Source organism: Polyodon spathula, chromosome 12, assembly GCF_017654505.1.
Source record: "Polyodon spathula isolate WHYD16114869_AA chromosome 12, ASM1765450v1, whole genome shotgun sequence".
NCBI classification, from domain to species: Eukaryota; Metazoa; Chordata; class Actinopteri; order Acipenseriformes; family Polyodontidae; genus Polyodon; species Polyodon spathula.
Genome location: NC_054545.1, coordinates 42,144,963 through 42,166,410, shown reverse-complemented (window position 1 = coordinate 42,166,410; position 21,448 = coordinate 42,144,963). Strand labels below are relative to the sequence as shown.

Here is a 21,448-nt window from a genome sequence, read left to right as displayed (position 1 = left end):
TAAAAAAAAAAGTGTTTTGTTTGTTTTGTCTTGTCTTGCACATCACCAGACAGCTAACACAGTTCTGCCGCTGTCGCCAAGGGCCAGCGCTAAGCCGTAACAGTACGTCATCAACAGTCACAAACTGCATCACCCACCACGAGCACTACTGCACGCACCCAGGACTGGTGACTGTGTTTGTATTATTGTGGGACAGATATCGTGTTTATTAGTTGGGACTGCAATCCCGTTAATGTTTACCCCGTGTAGTACACATTGTCGTGTATTGCTGGGGGATTATTGTTTAGGTCACCAGACCTGGAATATAAAATAAAGTTCACTGGTTCCAAACTGGATTACAAGGCTCTGTCTGTTTAATTACCACACTGCATCACTCCTGCACCTGTTCCCACTCAGCCACTATGTCACAATACCCTATAACTAAAATAGTTGCTAAATACAGAATTCTTAGTGATGGATGCAGTCAACACAAGGCTGTTGTATTACCTTGTTCCATGGTGTCATTCAGGCTAGAGGCATGGCATGTCTGTGAGATAAATTTGCAAAGTTATTTGCTCCAATTGTCATTTTTTTTTTCAGAAAGGAGAAATACACCCAATAAAGTTATCAAACCAGAAATAAAGAAGAAATTTAATCGAGGGGCTCGAATGAAGTATTAAGTTGTTTTTATATTGGTTTTAGACATTTCATTGGTGTTTTTTCCATTTTGAAAAAGTCATGTTGCACTAAGGATGATTTGGAGTACATGGCTTTGATAATCTAGCCCTGTGTGTGTTGTTTTAAGCAGTGGTGTCTGAACATTTTAATCAAAAGCAATCCACAACAGTGCCATACGTAGCATACAAATGTTTCCACAGGTGTCTGATGTGTGTTTGCTGTTTTTGCTAAATCGGAAATGACTCTGTATAAATACAGGTTCCCATTGATACCAGCCCAAATCCCAAGAGTGCTAGACCAACATCTGTGTAGGGAAGAAGCTGGTTTCCAATCAAACCTGTTCATCAGCTTTTCAAATCTGTGTTTGTGACAATATATACCACATCAAGCACACGTGGTGGTCAACAACCAGCAGTTGCTATTATATTTCAAGTTTCCTGCTGTAAACACTTATAATAATAGCCTGCTACTAACTTCACATGATTTAATTTAATCTGTTCCTATTATTGCAGCTTTTCTGAAGAATTATATTATATTACATTATGAAGGAATGACATAGATTTATTTGCACAGAATAAAGGAAACTTAAATGTATTTATCTAAATGAACTGTTATTTTCTTTTAAGGTGTTGTGTATAGACCAGTATGTCACAATTCACCACTTAGTATTTTAATTGTAAATAACTAGGATCCTATTCAGGTAAGATATTCATCTGCAGACTTTCGTAACAACAAACTGTTTTAGATTCACATTATCACAAGGCAGTCAAATTTTTTTATGTCACTGAAGCCATAATTTTATGTTCCAAATATATACCAAATTTCTTCTCGGAAGTGGTGTCTCAACCAGAACTGCATCCATCTTATGCTATCTAATCACAAAGAGGGAAATACAGGAAATGGAATCAAACTGTATTGTTAGACAGGGAAAAACTGAAACTAGCAGTGTGCTTTGAGACTGCTGATCACTGTGGTAACCACTACTGTGTTTGTGAATACAGAAGGTGTAAACAGATTTATTTTATAAGTGATACAAAGTGATCTGGAATATTGCATTACCTTACTTTTTTTTTCTTAACATACACATCATTGTTAAGTATATATCATATATATATATATATATATATATATATATATATATATATATATATATATATATATAATTTCTTCTCCTTTTAAAACAATTCTGTAGGTTTTAGCTCAAGTTTTCTGTTTTCAGAATATAAACAAAGGAATTCATGACACAAGAGTAACACCCAACAACGCCCAGAATCCTAAAACCAGACTCTGCCTTCAGGTCTCACTTGTGTACACACAAATAAAAAGGACTGGCATAGAGTACTACCATTCGGTGTGAGTCATGGGACTGACACATTTGCACTTCCTCAGTGCTTTGTTGTTCAATGTCTCCTGACCCCACAGTGTAGATATGGAATGGAAAAGAACACTCCAGTATTGGAACATGGCCTCACAAACACCACCGGTATTCAATGGCAACGATTCTGTACTAAGGGGCGATGGCAGCACAAGAACTGCTGCAATTCAATGAGCCGATGGTATAACGGTTACAACAGTTGTACCCCAATGGTATACACAAATAAACACTGCTTACCTATTGGAGCAGGGGAGAGCCAATCCTCATTATTCCAGTTCAGGTTTTATAATTAACCTGCTTAAGACCTGAATTAAAGTTTATGGTAGAAACAACCCTTTAAAAAATTTACCACAGTAAATTTACTATAGTTTACCATGGTTTGTAATGTTTATTAAGATGATTTACCATGCCTCTGGCCTGTACAATGCTTACCTATGCTTTATCTTGCGTTATTACACTTACGATAGTAAACTTTTATAAGGGAAATGCTTTGGCTAGAATGATCCTTGCCATGTTACCATACCAGGACTACTGTACAAAATGTGTACCAAATCCAATGTGTTGCTATTGCTGGTAATAGTGTGGTCTGCTTATGGGTTCTAATACACTGGTATTATGAAGATATCACTACTGTATCTGTCATGACCAACACATCAGCAGCACACTGACTAGTGTAGCATGTTAGCAGATTTCAAGCTGAAGACAGACAGTAAAAGGAATGTGGCTGATAACACACTGCCATGCTGTGGTATACCAGCACAGTAAATCCTTATGAAATATCATCTAAAAAGAGGGATGCCCCAGAATGATAAAGATCTTCTGCAAATGGTGTGCTTTTCATTCAGCCTCCCAGGTACTTTGTTTTGGTAACACATGGCTGTATTGACTCTTATAACCTGCTTGTCTTTGTGCTGTGCAAGGAAGTCAGTCTTGAATCTCAGTTCTGTGAACTTGCTCTCAATATTGTTCAACAGGAAATGAGAGAGAGACAGAAGCAGGCAAGTTGAGACCGGCGTGCACACAGAACACACAGAGATAGACAGCTTTCAAGTTTCCAACTCCCAAGCAATGCAAGCCAAATAAAAGAGAAAATATACCTAAGAAAGTACAAAACCACTTCTTCACGTCAAGAGAATGGATGTTTACTAGAAGGAATAACATGAGCCTGCAGCCTCCTATCGTAAGGTAACTATCGCCTTCATTCTTTCAATATTTCCAGTGCCTGCCTGAATGTTTAAGTAGGGCACTGTATGTAGGTGAATTTTTCAAATTGTTTCCTTGGAAAGTGTACTCAAGCCAACTTCCAAACGGTGTTAAAACAGGTTTCTTTGAAATGTACTATAAGTACTGTTTGTATTTCTAAAAAAAAATCCAAGTTTTCCTTATGTATATCAAATGTACTTAGTATTTTTGTTATTTTTGTAGGAGGAAATATAATATATATATATATATATATATATATATATATATATATATATATATATATATATATATATATACAGTTTGTATCCATATAGAAGTTTACAGTGCACTCTTGCCTGTGTTTTACCATGGTTTATTATGATTTTACTAAGCTTTACCACACTTCGCTATGCTTTTACCATGGTGTACCTAACAGATACAGGAGGTAAACTTCACATTGTTGAAAGTTGACCAAGTGATATTGTACATAGTATTTTTTGCTATTTCTTTTACTCACTGGGCTGCCTTCATTTAGAGAGCTTTTACATGTATGTTGTGGTATCTATGCACTGGATTCAAGTAAACATTGTCCAATGTGATTTAATATAGAGCTTCTCCTGATTGAATTGACACCGATAGCAAGAAATTTTAATTTCGCAGTATGTTATTGGGGCCATGTATTATAAATTGTAATAATTATTTATACTCAAGCTAATTTCCATAGAGGTATTTCTGTATTAAAATGTCATTAACTACAATTAAACCAAATTAATAACAGCGTCTAGGGACAGTCAATTTGAATACAATGTGTGTAGCAACAGTTTAGATATCTTTCTTACCTTTTCTAATGTAAGATGGGTGATTCTTTACCCAAATATGATATTTATTTTGAAACCTTTCTGATATGTGGTAGGTGCTTTGAACAGTAGTCTGGAAGTTGCTCTTCAATTGTAGTTGATAGATATACAGTAGGTAACACAGGCTAGATCAGCCAACGGTACTGTGTTGTAGCCAGTGCCATTTAGTAAACAGCTACAGTAGAGCAAGTTTCTCTCGTATTGTTGGCAATATGCACTAGCTGTACACTAGATGGCACTGGCTCTTACTACTATAAAGACATTGATCTAGACTGTGCTACACATGTCTTTGTCTGGCAACTGGAATTCAAGAGTAGATCAGGTCAAAGCACAAAAAGTAAAAAAAAAAAAAAAAAAAGAACAAACAAACAGAACAATGTTTAGGTTACAGCAATGAGAACCGTTCAGAACCCTAAATAGTTCCGTCATCACCATCAGCTTAATGCTCTACAGGCTAGTTTTGAAACAATAAGAACTGTGACCATTTAGGAGGTCTGAAGGTAGTGCTGCTAATGCAGCCTGTCCTTTAATGAATATCCGGTCTCTGAGACACGAGGATATCACAGGCTGAAGGAAATAGGTTTCCTTATTTACAAAAACTGAATAGAATTAGCCACCCTTTATTGTTCTTGCATTTCCAAAGTTGCTTGTGTCGACAGTTCAACCTGGTGTCAGCTTGAGTTTACACTACTTGGGTTTACACTCTGTCTTTACTTCCACTAGCTAAATAAAACAGTTGTATCTCTAGTAAACAGCAAAAAAATATTGTGATACTCATTAATTGTCTCTAGAGGCAATCTTTCCGTTATTTACCTTTTGCATGCTCTTTTGGGATATTACTGTGAATTAAGTTAGCTTGGTAAAAGAAAATCAATATAGGGTCCAGCTTTGATTTGCTCCGTGTCACACACATTTACTGCAGCAACACAGCAACGCATTCCCAATACAGCCTCAGATGATGACACACATCTCAGAGTCAATGCGCGGTACAGTTTACCGTGACTATACATACCTGTGCTTTTAACTATGCTTTCCTGTTTCACCAAGCTTTGTTTACTAAGAGACAAGTATTTGGGCTAGTGCTAGCGCCTTCATTGGTGTACTGAATTCTAGTTGTTTTTTGTTTTAATTTCATTTTGTAAATATTGTTCAATAACATGCTACTCCATTAGACTTGAGAGGATGTTGCAGGTTTTATGTATAAACCTCTATTAAAGATTTTTTTTTTTTTTTTGCCATTCTACTCTTATAAATGATTTTCGCTGTATTTTTGCTGGTATTTCTGCAGTTTTACCATTTTACCATAAGCACAGATTTTCCAGTGCTTAGTCTATGCATTTACCATAGTTTACCCTGCTTTGTTATGTTTATTATTATGCTTTACCATAACTCACTGATACAATGCTAACCTTTTCTTTACCATGCTTGTACTATGCTTTATTACTCTTTGTTTAGCTTATGGTAAGCTTTTATGAGGGAAATCTTTGTTGTTTTATATAGTCAAAATTGCTTTTTTTTCATTGTTAAAAAATTTGGAACACTTTTCCACAAAATATACACACCATTTTAAATTCAAACTAAAAACATTTTATATAAATAAATGCACCTACCAAAACTAACCTTTTCAGTTCTGTTCAGCACTGTCTTGAGGGTTTCTATTTCGATTCTATTTCATGAATTATTTTGTATTTGAAATGGTTGCAATGCTTTGTATTTTGTTTGTATTGTGTAGCGCCTAGTAAATCTTTATGTAAGAATTACAGTAATAAAAAAGTGAGACACGCCAGTTCTCTTCGTTAATGGGGGGACTTTAACACTCGCCCTCAATTCTAAATCTGTGTTGCTTTCTTCCCCGAATACAAAACCATAATGACAGGAAATGTCATGTTTATTGTATTGGATGCAGGGTTATGATGTACCCACTGTGAGCATACAACCTCAAAGGTTAATTGAATGTGAGGTTAACAGACTACATAAGAACCTTTTTCAGGCTGCACTGTGGAGCAGGTTCACAAATAATAAAATCCAAACATCTTGGTCTGAATTTCAACAGAATAACATTAAAACAGTTTTTAAATTCCTTAAATATAACCTACAATGGTTGCTCCTGCAATAGCAAAGAAATGGCTATGTTCTAGACAATTACATCATCAGGACAGTGGTACATGCCATTGTGTTGCCTTTGTAAACGGTTGAAAAATCTGCAGATATAGTTCAGTGCACTCTTGATAATATCGTTCCATATATGGTGAAATGCATGCTTCTGAGGTGCAGATGAGGTTTTGGGGAAGGCAAGTTTCCTGTTTCAGTCTGCGTTTCAGGTCCTGTTGTGGGTGTATGTTTACAACACAAAACGTGAACTAATTATTTAAAGCTGCAGTGTCCTAAAACCATGTTTAAATTTACATTATGATTCCTGTGTGAATGATTTCCTAATTTCGTCTGTAATGTAGCCAATCAGAAAACTTGCTGACACACCAGTTTGTTTACATTTCCTAAGGTAGTTGTAACTACAGGTGCACACGCTTTCTCCCTTCTTGAAGATTTCTGGCCACTGTCACTATAAAAAGAGGAGGGGGGGGGCACAAAAAAACAAATGTGAAAACAATCAAATCAGAAGGTGAAAACAGTGTTTGTTTTCCTTTATTGCCATTTTCGGTGTTTGTACCGATAATGTTTTACAAGAAAGAACCATAAAGCTAACATTTTCAAAATTAGTTTATGAAGGGAAAAATGAAAATATACAGGCAAACCCTTTTAATATAGCTACGAAAAAAACACTTAATGTCAAGAAGCAGAGTGGACTTTATCAGGAGTTCTACGGCGACCTGTCAAAATAAGCACAGAAAGGTGTTCTTCTGTAGAGGTACTAGTACTAACATGTATTTTATAAAATCAGGACAGTTTACTGCTGTGTATAAGAACAACTTCTGAACTCAGGCTACCTTAAAAAACAGGTTTACCCAAAAAACACATCTGCAAATAGAACCACTGCTTCCACTCTTAACAGCTGAACTTGATTAGATTTGCTTCCATTTTTAGAAGTTAACGGATGAGATTAAGGATTCCTGCTTTAAACTACCATAGAGAACAGCACTTGTATTTGTGGTTTCAGACCCACATTTAAGATTGAACAGTAGTGACCAAAACAGGCCTGCCTGTTTTAAAGCTTTGTTTTTTTTTTGTTAACTCTGACGTTGGCAGAATTGTATTAGTCTGTGTTTAGTTCATGAGCTGCCCTTCTAGTTGCCTGCATTATACATAGACAGTATAACCCAGGCCAAAGTGTATTCATAGAAATAACAGCATCATACAAAGTTAAGGGAAAGTTAAGTAAAAAAACAAAGAAAATGACATTTGAATTACTATACAATAAAAATCAATTGTGGCAGTATTAACATTCAAGACTTTGTTATTAAAATTGGCCTGATACATTTATATTTAATAATATTGGATGAAAATAATGTTTGCACAATTTGATAGACAGATTAAACAAACACCCGTACACACATTCAGTTAAAATGTGCTGTCACTGCAGCTCAGGGCACTTTAAAACACACAAGGTTAACCATTTGCATGTTTTCAATTACAACTTGTGTGTTTTCTGTGTAAATGCGCTTAACTCTCTTCGTTTCACAAGCCGACGAGTCTGCCTCCAAATAGAAGTGTGGTCCCTGGCTGAAGATAAGGGCAAATACAGCATGTAGAAGCCAAGATCATATGCATTACAATATGAATTTAAAGTCAACAATCCAGTCTAAAAGCAGGTGTTACATGAAGTTCAAATATGTAGAATTCCTATTCATGAATTCCTTCACTGCTGCCAATATTTCCAGTAATTAAAAACAACTGTCTGCTGCTTTCTCTTCTGAGGTTTCGGGTTTCACACCGGCTTCTAGTGTCCAATGCATTCTGTATATTTCGCTCTGAAATTGGTTCCAGTGGCAGATGGATACGTGGTATTAGGATGCCATAGTAAACTATTTAGTGCTGCACATTGAGACCTGACTTTAGTTGTTGGGTTAGGCAACTTCAACACTCAAAACAAAACTGCAAGTTATTACAGGAGTAGAAAAATGATTCACCTTCAGTCCTGCATACCTTTGTTAAATTTAAATCAGGACTTTTGGGGTTACTAGTTAAAAACTTTAAGTACATTACTAATTCATTCAGGTATATTTAATGGTTTGCGTAGTGGTTTGGTTGTACAAATATTTTAACTAAGCTGTAACTAAGAAATTCTGTTTGGTCAGGGTGGTTGGGGAGGAACCTCAAAAGAGGTTTGGCAAGAAACAAATACACTGAGAAGCATGTAGTGCCATCTGCTGGTGTAAAGAGTATTAAAAACTAAGCAGAGCAATTTAGTAAACCCCAACTGTTTTGGAAGGGAACACATTACTTGTAAGAACTTTTTGCGTACTACTGACATATACTTTCCTACTCTTATTAGTATAACAACTGGTTCTTAACATTCAATTTACATATATCTACTTAATAAAATTCTGTCATGACTAGATTGAGGAGGGATTTATTTTTACTGTATCTTGATTGAGTTACAGTTTCATTTGTTTTCCAGCTCCAAGTTGACATCTGTGCAAACCATCTCCTGAGAAGTGCTGTAGCCTTTTTGGGAGAGATGGAGAAGGCAGGACAATCCACCAAGGAGTATGTGCTGGTGGAATATGAGTTTGCATACACTGCGAGGGACGGCAGCCTCATAACAATCAAACCCAATGAACGGTACATCCTCCTGTCCAGAACTAACGACAACTGGTGGCACGTTAGAAAAGATGAAAACACCAAAGCCTTTTATATCCCGGCCAAGTACGTGAAAGAGCTACCATCCAAAATACCATCTGTGTTGGATCTCCACACCTCCAGTGTCGACCCTGACAGCAAGAAAGACCCCTCCTTCGATTTGTTGAGTGACAAGCCAACTGACGCAAGAGTCCAGTTGCGTTCTAACTTGAACTATAAGAAACATGAGTGCCGTTTATCTACGTTCGGTGTCCCAGTGGAAATACATGATTCTGTTTACAAACCTACAGCATCAGAATCTTTGATTGCCCTAAAACCGATTCCAGCAGAACTCAACACATCACCATGCCTGAAAGATACTTCACCTCAAGCAGTCAACCAGAAGCATTTAAAAAGATACAGCCTGGAGCCTGGCTTCCTGTTAGGTCCCAAAGGAACTGTGGATGAATTGCATTCACATAATTTAAAGGTAAAAGCAGGGTACACAGTAGGACTTAATACAGCACCCTGCTTAAACCCAGCTAATCCAGTCCAGCCGCAGTCCATGGGGGGCATTTTAAGTGGAACTCGTGACTCTGTTTCTAACATGCACAAAGAAAACCAACCACCCCCAGTTGTATCTAGATCGGGAAGACAGCGTGCAAGCTCTGAAAGGAGATATGACGAGACTGAAAATGTGTATGAGTCTATTCCAGATATCCTGGAACCAAAAGATACCTCAACAGCAAAGGGAATAGCAACCACTAAACCAAAGGTATGGTACAGCTATGTCATATTTAAAGGGTTAGCTACTGCTGATGACTATATAGCCCTGGGGAATTTAATATGATTGTTATCTTGGATTGCCTGAATTTCGATTTGGATTAAGATTCCATCTTTTGCCAGCTAGGTCTTTCTCATAGAGATGTTCACAGTTGCCTATAACGCTTTATACATAGAGTTGCCACCTGTCTCTGTTTTCCTTGTATCATCCTGGTTTTGAGAAAGGTGTCCTGGGAATCAAATATGCTTTCCCAGTACACTAAATGCCAGTACCTTAAATTGGTATACAGTACTAGTGCAATAGACGCACAATATGAAATGGTTGCCAATACTATATTAAATATTATCAATATCTCCTATTGAATGAATAGAGGATTTCTAAAGAGTTGAAACTTTAACAACCCCCCTTTGGTCTGGAGGTCCCATATTTTTGTACTTCGGGTGTGGCAACCCTATTTACACGTGGCAGGTTCTGGTTTTAATTAATTAAAACCAGTTGGAGATTAATGTTTTGTAACAACTGCATTAACTGTCAAGAGCGTAAGTGTGATTTGTTAGTTTTAAACCTTACCTTATGAACCACACACACCAGAAGCAAGCATCTTAACCAACTACACAAAAGAACCAGAAAGCACTGTATAGAATTACCTCAATAACCTTTGGACCCAATGCAATTAACTTTTTAGGAAATGGTGAAAACAATGAGGTACATTAACTGGGCAAATTAACCTCTGTAGTCCAAATTGACCTTCTTCCAATGCCTATAAAATGCAGGGCCCTTAATATAGTGCAAATATTAAATTGCTACAGTATCAAAGCTGTCTGTTGCTGGGTTTGACTCTGGCTGTCCGCTATTTGCATTATGGAGCATGAACATACTGTATATCTTCAGACATAGACACTTCTCCCAATTCCTTCAAGGCAATGTCATGTCTGTGTCACTAGGTGGCACTCATTGTTTGTGTTTATATAGCAAACCTTGTTGTCCTTCTCAAGCCCTAGGAACCTAACCAATATGTATTATGATCGACCAAATACATCTATACTTTTAGACTATTAATATATGTAATCTTTTATAGCTCTCTTATTTACCAGGAGTATTCACTGATGTCTTTTTTTGACCATGGTGGGTACCTTCTGAAAAGACTTCTCAAGGGAAGCGGTGGTTTTAGATACCAGCTCACTTCTGAAATCCAGCTTTTAAAAGTTTTTGGAAGCAGAACCTGGTGTTGAAAAAACTGAGAAACGTTTTTTTTTTTTTTTTTTTTCTGGAATAGTTTGCCTGGTAAATAATGATCTAAGCAGAAACAAGAACAGAACAGGATATAAAACACATATTGGATTGTTAATCTGATAAGAAATTAAAGATAATGTGAAGTGTTCCTTTAAGGAATAACACTGACAGCTCACAACCCTGTATATCAGTATTTTTCCTTGGTACAATCGACAATGCATTGAACACAGAAACAAAGAGTAGACTGCACAAAATACAACTGAAAACATGCATATGCATATTATTATTATTATTATTATTATTATTATTATTATTATTATTATACAAATATACTTCATACTATATACATTGAAAAAACAATTTGAAAAAGCAAGAAGACATAAAAAATGTTCATTAGATTCTCTCATTTCTCATCACAGAAAACTCATTTTTAGACTTGGTGGCCATTGACGCCACACACTGTATTGTGATTTAGATAGGTATAGTTAGTGTTAAATTAAAGTACGGTAGTCTTATGATGCAGGTGCTATATAGCTGCATGTCAAATCAAGTGATACTGGTTTTGTCACTGTATGACAGATTCTTCTTGTTCCTACTAAGTGTATAGGAATGTATATGTTTCAATGTGTGAGGTATGCTGAGGTAAGGAGAGTTGTGTTAGCTGCTGCCGCCCTACAATATTTACATTCTGTACTTGACTCAGGATTTCCAGCTATTCTTAGAATTGGCTTTTTATCTGTAGCTCAAGTCAGAAAGTTGCTCAACATGTTTGAATATGCTCTTTTGTACAGCAATGTTAAAACTATTTAAGGCTTATGTAATTGTGACCGGTAAGACATAGTATCAACTTTGGGCCTTACCTACAGAAACTCCATTTGTAAAAAGAATAAGAAATTGACCACCTGTCTTTCCCTATGTAATGGATATTAGAAATCTCTTCCACCAATCAGGAAGCTCAGTTGCAGGAAACTACCACATATAACTTTCATCCACCAATCAGGAAGCATTGCAAGTCATTACCACACAGGTAGTTGACCGCAAAATGAGATTGGTATTTGGCCTTGGATGTTGGGTAGTGGCACCTTACATTTACAACACGGTCAACTAGCAGGCGGTAATGCTCCCTACAGTGTTCTAGTGCTGAAGTATGTGGGGTACCATTGCACTTCTGTCAAATTAAATGAATATGAAAATGGGATCATTATCTGTGTATACCAATACACAGCCACTGTTTACATTTTCCCAACTCTTGTGTTGCAAATAAAGTTTGATTTGGGGGGGGGGGGGGACTCACAGAGATTGAGTTAATGAAATTAACCTTGTGTCCTCGCTTAAAGGACCTTAGGGGAACACAAAGTAACTGCTCTGGACAGAATATACAGAAGGCTAAAGTATATACATACCAAAGCTGAATTAAATGTGAATATAATGCACTGCAAATATACTGAGGAGTGGGTAATAATTTAAACTTTTGACATCCCTGCTATCAGAAAATGCTTTTAATACAGTAGTTTTTATTTTATTTTTTTATAGTACCTTTCATAACAGAGTTATCACAAAGTACTGAACAAGTAAGAATAAGCCAAATCAAAATGGTATGTTTTTAACTTACTTTCAAAAATCTAAAGCGAGTCAGCCAAGCAAATACTCTGAGGAAGCAAATCCCAGAGTCTGGAAGCATGATTAGAAAAAGCTTATGGGTCAGAAGTAGGACTTTAAGCTCAATTCTCTTCTTAATAGGCAGCCAGTATAAAAGATGTCAACTAACATGCATTTGCAGGCATGCTAATCATTAACACTGGAGCTGAAAAGGAATCTTAGTAATGAAAATCCAAGAAAGCTGGCCCTGCCCCACACCTGTACTTGTTTAAACAGTCTCCATAGCAACCTACACTGTATAATAACAGAAGTGTTCATGTTAGCTTGCTCCAGGCATGTCATAGGTACTTTCTTCACTAATAATGCAGCATTGTACCTAACCAAAACAAGACATCTAAACAACAAAACTTATGTAGAGGAGGTCTGGACAAGATATTGCAATCACCTGGAGTGTTTAGAACACTTTAGAGGAAAAGGGCACAAATAACTTTGGCAAGTAAAGTGGTGTCAGTTACAAAACACATACTGAAATAGGATTACATATGTTACATATCCTAGAATTAGTGTGGCTTGCTGACCGCTATGTTATTAACATTGCTGGGGTTTTTTTTTTATTGTTATTTTAGTCTATTCTTAGTCTGTCAGTCTAATTAAGTTGTTCTCTTAGTCCAGTTGACTGAAATGGCCAGATGTTTCAGTGAGTGGATGTTGTTGGTCAGCCTTGGTCTACTTGACTAAAATTGTCATGAGTTTTAATCTAGTCTTGTCAACAGAACTGTATTGTTTTTTGTTGGTGTATCCAGATCAGAACTTTGTTATGCATCAGGACAGGATAAGAAGAGCAATATACTGTATAATTGCATTTCTGTATATAGCAATCATAAACAACCGGCTTTATGTTTGAAGAAAATATAATGAACATAATGAAAATGTTTTTTTGTCACGGATTGGTTGATATGTATGTTTTATATATATATATATATATATATATATATATATATATATATATATATATATATATATATAGAGAGAGAGAGAGAGAGAGAGAGAGAGAGAGAGAGAGAGAGAGAGAGAGAGAGAGAGAGAGAGAGAGAGAGAGAGAGGTGGGGTGATATGACACCTTACTATTCATCAGATCCAGGTAACATAGGTCATTTTTATGTGTTCACCCTATAATTACAAATATTAATCAAGTAGTATTATTATTATTATTTGTTTATTTAGCAGACACTTTTATCCAAGGCAACTTGCAGAAACTAGGGTGTGTGAACTATGCATCAGCTTATACAACCAGTATAAACGGCATCTCTGCTCAGTGCTACACCCAGAATTCCCACATGTAGTTTATTGGAAAGTGTTAAACAAAGAAAAGAAAGCAATGTTGTTTTGAAGGCAAGTATTCCCTAATTAAGGCATTTTAAAATACCTGCCATGTCGGAAGCATTGATTTACTATATTTAAAAAAAAGCCATTCTGAAGCGAATGCAATTACAATTTTTATAATTTTTTTGTTTTTGCTAAATAAACCAATTTCACTAGTATATATTTAAAGGGTACACTCGCACTACATGAAAAATGAAACATAAACTATTCCACATTGCTGTTCTGAATGTATTTGGTCATTGTATAATAATCTGTATTCGCCCAAACAGCTGCATATGCACACTACTATGTCCAAAAATCACTCTTCCTAAGTACTTCTTGTCCTCTTCTGAGCCAAAAAAGTTGACTTCTGCATGTACCGTCATATAATTTAACATTTAATTTCTATGGGCCTTTTTATGATGCATAATCTAAAAGTGTTTCACAAAAAGCTGAGGACGGAAAGGACCATTTCTAATTGTTGAGCAGCTTCCGAGCCTAAATTGGATGAATGATTACCCCAATTAAAATGTAAAATAAACAGTATCATTGCACGTTATTTTTCTTTATTATTTCGTTTGTGAATACCTGGAGTCTAACATACTTTAGCATGGCTTTGCGCATCGATGGGCGGGTGTGCTGCAGACTGTGAAATATTTCCGAAGGCAGCGTCAATCCATTGGCCGATCACCCCACTTAACTCTATCAGGCGTCTCCGCAACATCCGAACAAGTCCCTCCCAAGCAGGATACCGTACCAGTACCTGCCATTCAAGGAGCTGATCCTCACCAATCCAAGCTGGACTTTCAACAAGCTGATAAAGACCCTCCTCAAAAATGTCAGTGAAATCCCTTTTCATTTTCTATTGCGAATCCATCTCAGCAGAACCTATTTTTTCCACCCAAGAGAAGTGACTAGCCGCGCTCAGTTGTTCAGTGGCCCAGGTCAGACAGCAGGCAGACCGTCTCAAAGCATCTAATCACGCCAGCAGACAGCCGCTCCAAAGCGAAACTCAACAGGAACATTCTCGGAAGCATTCGTGCAACCATTTGTGGACACCTTATCATCAGTCAGTGCCAAAATCAGCAATCTGGATAAACGGGTGTCCAATATTGAGCGAGAGAAGCAAGGTTCTGCAGTTACAGTATTTTCCTCCATTCCTGCCTTAAACTCAGCCGCTGCCCCAGCAGCTACCAGTACCATCAACTCTCTCATTTCTCACGATCAATTTTCACTACAATACATTATCATATCAGACGCAATTAAATTGATTCAATTAAATTGGCAGGTCACAGCTCCTGGTTAGCAAAACCAGATATTAGACGCATTTAAAGTAATGCCAATCCATCTTTCTTTTTATCACCTGTTCGGGATACGCTGGGAAGACAAATTCTATTTTTCTAATCAGTTAACTTTTGGCTGTAGAAGCAACCCGCACATATTCGATACTCTCAGAAGCTTTATGCTGGATACTTCTTAATTCATATCATGTTCAATGTTTGCTCCACCTACTTGATGATTTTCTGTTGATCTATCCTCTCTCAAATCTGCTAGAAGAAGCGATCACCAGTCTTAGAAGTTTATTTTCAGAGGTTGGCTTCCGCTTTCAGAAGAAAAAAATAATCACCCCCCCCCTTCCTTCACTGGATTCCTAGGAATCATACTGGACACAGAAAAGTTCAAAGCCTGCCTCCCCGTATATAAACTCGGTCATATTCGTTGTCTTATTCAGAACTTCCAGATCAATAAAATGATCAGGAAACATGCACTGCTCCCTTTGCTGGGACATTTGAATTTTGCAATTTGCATTATTCCCCAGGGATGGACATTTATATCCCTATTGCTCTTTCATCAACAGCAAAAAACTTGGACTCCTACATCAATATTTCATCATAAACTAGGAAAGACATTAATCTGCTCAATCTGCATTCACGTTAGTTCAACTCAGAGTTAGTGTTCATCATCCGAGTGGCTATTAAAATACAGCTACAGCATTTCAGCTACAATTGCCCTGACTGGAGTGGTACCACCTCTCTCTTAACATGCTTGCTCAAACAATCTCGAAATGCCGGTTGATCCACTTTGAACAGAGGAATGTCGGCTTTTACACACAGTCGAGATTCAAGATTGCTTATAATTTACACTGCACTGGAGTCAACAGAAAATTGTCAAATTCTCTATGGACTGCATTATCAGGGGGCGTGTCTAGCAATGAGGCGACTGGGGCCCACATTGAGGATGAAAAAGCAATTAAGCTGTTTACTTGGAAGTCTGGGTGGGCACAGGAGGGCGTATGGGCATGTTAATTAGATTAAGAACAAAAAACAGAGTAGATTTATACTTAATGTTTCATGTTGCCACATCATGCTAATCACGCTTACCTAAACAAATTATAAACAAGGACATTCCCGCTTTCATGAAACTGAAAGAAAAAAAGGTAGTGTTTCTAATGGTTGGGGATTGTAATAGGAACTAACATGTTCTTGTTCATGCTGGGTATCAGAATTGCTAGGGTTTTGATTTCCTGACACACACAAATGAAGTTGTACACCCTTATTAATGGTCAGGTATTTACAAAAATCGAGTCATATAAAGCCACTGTACATATACTGCTTCAACTTAGTAGTACCCATATTATATACATACATATAACAGTGCTGCTGCATTACAAAAGGACTGTGTTAAAAATACTTCATCCATGTATTGCAGAACTCTGGAATCATCATGCTGCTAATGCAGCAAGTTGCTTTTCATGCGTAAAACACACATCACTTCCTGCCCTGAACTTCCTGTCTCGATTGTGCTGTGCTGCGATGGGGCACAGTAACCACGAGTTTGCCCATCTGTTAACTTGCCTGCTGCTATTGTAACGCAGGCGCTTGCCACAACTTTATCACTGCGATCCAACCATGGGTTTGGGTTTTCACACAAGACATCACAGAAACACTGAATTTTAACAGGGGTGGAGTCACTTCCTGAACAAACGATGTCCCGTTCCTATATGTACCTCAAAACAAGAGCCAAAAAACATTTCCCACTTCGTTAAAATGGCTTGAACAATTTCAGTACAGTTACTTTAAACCACAGACAAGCATGCTGTTGCTCATTTTATTTAACTACAATCAGATGATGCAATGAAATAATTTATTATATAGCAGCATTGCTTTGTTTCATTATCAAATGAGCTGTAACACATTTTACATGCAGAGAGGCACTCGGGACATAGACACAACACGGAACAGCGGCACAAAACGATACCACACAACACTTGATCAGTACAGATCGCTAAAATATTGTAAGGACAACGCGGATAATAGTTCTTTTTTTTTTTACAACAATTGAACATAGATGAAATACAGAATGATTAATTCTCCCATCCCTCAAAATGGAAGGTAACGTAAAGTAAGCACCGTTTGTTTTTGCATTGCAATTGGTATTAAAATAACACAGAGTAAACTTTGGGATTAACTGGAGGTGATTCTCAGACAGTACTGTACAAGCTGCTGTTTAGTCCCCAGATCTGTACTAAATTCAAAAGTACATTGCAATTACCCACTGGTTTTAAAAGACTGCAAAGGGGCAGGTTAGGGTTACACTCTGGTGAACAAGATGAACCTGGCGGTTAGCCAAGCAATTGAGCACGTGCCTTAAATTATTATTGGCACATGTAAACACAATTAAATACCCTTATTCTGTATTATAACTCCAAAACACAAATTGCAGTTGTTTGTAATTATTTTACATTGTGGTGGGGTGCATTTAACGTTTGTTTTGACTTAGCTAAGGTCTTGAAACACAGTATATGACACACTACAGTGTTTCAATTAATTGCCCTAAAATATTATTTTTAATGTCAGCAGCAACAATTAGATTAAACTCATTAAATACTGCAACTGTACGAAAAAAAAAAAAAAAAAAAAAAAAAAAAAAAAAAAGCCTTACTCCGCCATTTCCACAGGTGACTTTCATAACATGTTTACTTGGAGTAAACTCAGAGTCCAAATAGTTAATGTATGTTGAACTCCACGCGCCACTCCTTATGCAAATAAGGTTGTTTCGTTACCTGGCCACTGCTAGGGTGTGGAGTCGATGGCAGTTCTGTTGGTAGGGGCATGTTTTAATACCAGTGACTCTCGTTAGCAATACAGCGAGGGAGCTCAACGTCAGAGCGAGCAGGACGTACACCTGTTGCTTGAAACTTAAACACTGGTAAGTGAAATCACGGTGTGCCTTAGAAAGCAGTTTGATTTATATGTGTTTTCTGCTCTATTGCGCTCTCATTCACGATGTAGTACTTTGTACTCCATTAAAATAAATATTATTAGGATGCTGTTGTTCGCGTGAGATCTTATGTTTCTAAAGGTGGTTTGCTCGGTGTTTTGCATCTTTGTTGAAACTTAATCCAACATAAATTTACATTAAAAAACAAAACAGTGTAGACTACTGTTTCGTAAGCGCCTGTATCATTTTGCACATTTGTTGTATTTTGATTGCGAGCTGTCACTTACTTAGGCCTCCGTGTTAGTTAACTTTATTTTATTTATTTATTTTTTTATTTTTATGAAATATTCTGCAACTATGCAGAACGATTTTTTGTGTTTGTTTTATGACTGGCTTGTGACTGCTGTGGGGGTCTGGAACCAGGAAGTGAAACCTACCATTAGGATTTTACTACATTTAAAACACATTGGTTTGTAATTGTCACTAATATATAGATACAGACAGGCAGCCAAGATCATTATCTAAGGGTGTGTGGTGTGTGTGTGTGTGTGTGTGTGTGTGTGTGTATATATATATATATATATATATATATATATATATATATATATATATATATATATATATACACACATTATGTGTGTGTGTGTGTGTATTACAGTTAGCGTTTTCTTTGCTATATATACCTGTATGTTATTCCGCTGAAATGTAGAGCTGTAATTCATATTTTAGGAGGTGCACACTAAACTAAATGTTTCCTTAGCAACATGCTCCTGAGCACTTAAACCACATGGCATATTTATACTCATATTTGTAACAACATGTTTGTAGCAGTTGGTTTTTAAGCATCATAAAGTATTTGTGGGGTCACTAAGAATGTATTGACAGAATTCAGAATGGTCTAATGATAAAAAGAGTAGCTATTTAAGTAAAGATTTTATATTTGATCTGAGGTAATATTGTTGTTTAAATAGAATGACAAACACACATTTTCAAAACCTGTTTTTCCAATGAAACTTGGCATTTGTTACCAAGCAGGCCTGTATTATAACTTGGAGATACAAGGTGACGCCTGTTTACCTATGTAAGATTGTCATAAATAAACCACATGTGATCTAGGAAAGGATTTCAGGATTGGTGTTGCATGCATGCATGCACTCTCCTTGTGGGTCAGAACTTTTGATGATATTTGACCTTTTTCACTGTGGTATGACTGAGAAGTTGGAATAAGAGGCTTTCAATCAGTTTGTTTGGATTAACCCACATATATGTGTTTGATGTTTCAAGATATTGAAAGCTGTAATCTTGTATTGTTGTATTTTCTTTGTCTAAGTTGAACTGAATCTACACGTTTGACCTTCTTTAGAGTAGCAGGTGCAGGGCTTCTCCCCGTTTCCTTATTTTGGGTTGGCAATGTTCATGGCATTATGTTCAAACAGCAACCAACAATAGCAGACTGCACACACAGGTAGTGCTCAGAACTCAAGCTTCATGTGTAACTTTAGTCTCAGCTGTGTAGGAGCAGACAGTCAAGTAAAAAATAAATCACTATTTTAAGAAAATAATTTGAGCTGTTATGCTGTTCTCTTGAGCTGTTTTTGTGGTTGTGTGAGAAGCTTGTGTGAATTAATTGGCTATTGAAAAATTACTTTCATGTGGAAATAGTACAGAACACAGCAACATGTACTGGCTTTGTTTTGTCAACAGCTTGAGTCAATTTTCTGAAAGGAACAAAAAACATTATAACTAAGAGCTAGCAAAACAGGACAAAACATTTACAAAATTTGATATTTAGGATTTGTTTTGAAACCAGTTAATGGGGAATTTTTTTAAGGTTTTATAAACCTGCTTTTCTACAGACCTTACTTCATTGTATTTTTATTGTGTGCATTAATTTTACTAAAGTGGGTTAAAAATCACAGGCAGAATAAATGTAAACTTACAAGAGTGGTGCTATTTAGATACTGTTGCTATTTCATTAAAAGATCATTAATAATACTTTTCTGATTCGGAAGTGTTTAAGCCATTATAGTTTTTTTTTTTTTTTTTTTTTTTTAAATAACCCATTGTGTTTAAGCAATGAAAAAGTGACCTTTAGCCTCAAAACTTATAATTTTACAAAGATTTATTTTTGATTTGTTTTAAAATTGTTAAACATGCACACTACCTTTTCTGTAGAGATTAATAAAAAAAAAAATTAAATGCTCGCTTGACCAGGGCTCCATGTATTTGCATACACACAAATAGAATTGAGAATTAAGGTTGGTTTATACTTCTCTCGCAGACAAAAACCGTCAGCAGCAGACACTTCTGCGGGTGAGCCAGAAGGACTGAAGCACCCCCGAGTTCAGAATTTTTGATGCAGCAAAGTGGTTGTAGCTGTCGGTCACACTTTCACTCAGTCTACATTACTGCTGGTGTCAACTTGTGACTAGGGTTGCCAACAGGCTCCACAATGCTGCGACACTTTGAGAGAGGGTTTTAAAATTGCCCGTCCTCTTGAATGAAGTGAATGTGTAAATAAATAAATAGTTTTTAGGAGCATTAAACAAGCAAAACTGATCAGCTGTTTTCCATACTGCCTCCTTACTGATTTGATGGGGAAAGTAATTGCATGCAGAAAATAAATTGCGACTTTAACTTATTAGTGACTCAAATATTCATTATTATTGTTATTATTATACAAGTGGTTGCTGCGCATGGTAGCTGTAAGCACTAATATTTATTACGCTTTAATTTCATTCAGTTTAGAGGCAAGTTTAAAATCTTGTTCTGTTGTTCATGTTTATTGGGTTCCTCAGAAACTTGCTCTGTCGTGCTTCACTGGCTTGCGACCATGCGACAAATGTTGGATTTTTTTCTTGATTGAAATTCCCTGGTGGCCACAAAATACCAAAGACACGACTACAGACAGTTAAATTAATTTTTATATGCAACTAGTCAAGTTACAGCTCCGCCCCCCTGACCATCACACAATGAACAACCTGTTTTATGCTCGGGGCAAACCTGTTATTGCCACCTGGACAAGTTTATCCTGAAATTAATTTCTGATTATGTAGCTGGCTATTACAACCTCTCAAATCTCTCTGCTGCTTTACTGTATAATTATATTTTTGTTAGGGGGCGTGGATCAGAAGAACTTGAAAATGATATACCTTAACCACTTGTCTGCAGAAAGATAAGTGTGTACACATTTGGTAATTTCTTCCAATTCAATATGTTGTACACTGTAGTGTCAAGTATCTTAAGGACAGTCAAAATTGCTAGCACAATAAGTAAACCATGTTTATCTTGCTAACCACCATTTGTACAGTACAACTGTGGGTGGTTTATATCTCAGTCAACTACAGTTACATTCACTTCTTTATTTCTGTATGCCTGCAGACTATAAAAAGAACTGGTTAGGCAATTTTGATTGGTTGATAAAGAAACAATATTACAAGT

General features: G+C 36.6%; 1 protein-coding gene across 4 annotated transcripts in view; it reads left to right on the top strand.

Moving 5' to 3' along the window:
• The first annotated feature begins 2,969 nt into the window (after positions 1-2,969).
• The window catches only part of LOC121324131 (rho GTPase-activating protein 12-like), a 54,339-nt gene continuing 35,860 nt past the window's right edge, over positions 2,970-21,448 (top strand). For 3 of the 4 annotated variants that reach the window (XM_041265630.1, XM_041265629.1, XM_041265628.1), the window contains exons 1-2: positions 2,970-3,217; positions 8,648-9,583. In XM_041265630.1, coding sequence (XP_041121564.1) covers positions 8,708-9,583 — 876 coding nt within the window. In that variant the 5' untranslated portion in view covers positions 2,970-3,217; positions 8,648-8,707. The remainder of the gene's footprint in view (positions 3,218-8,647; positions 9,584-21,448) is intronic. The other variant, XM_041265631.1, reaches the window with a different exon arrangement.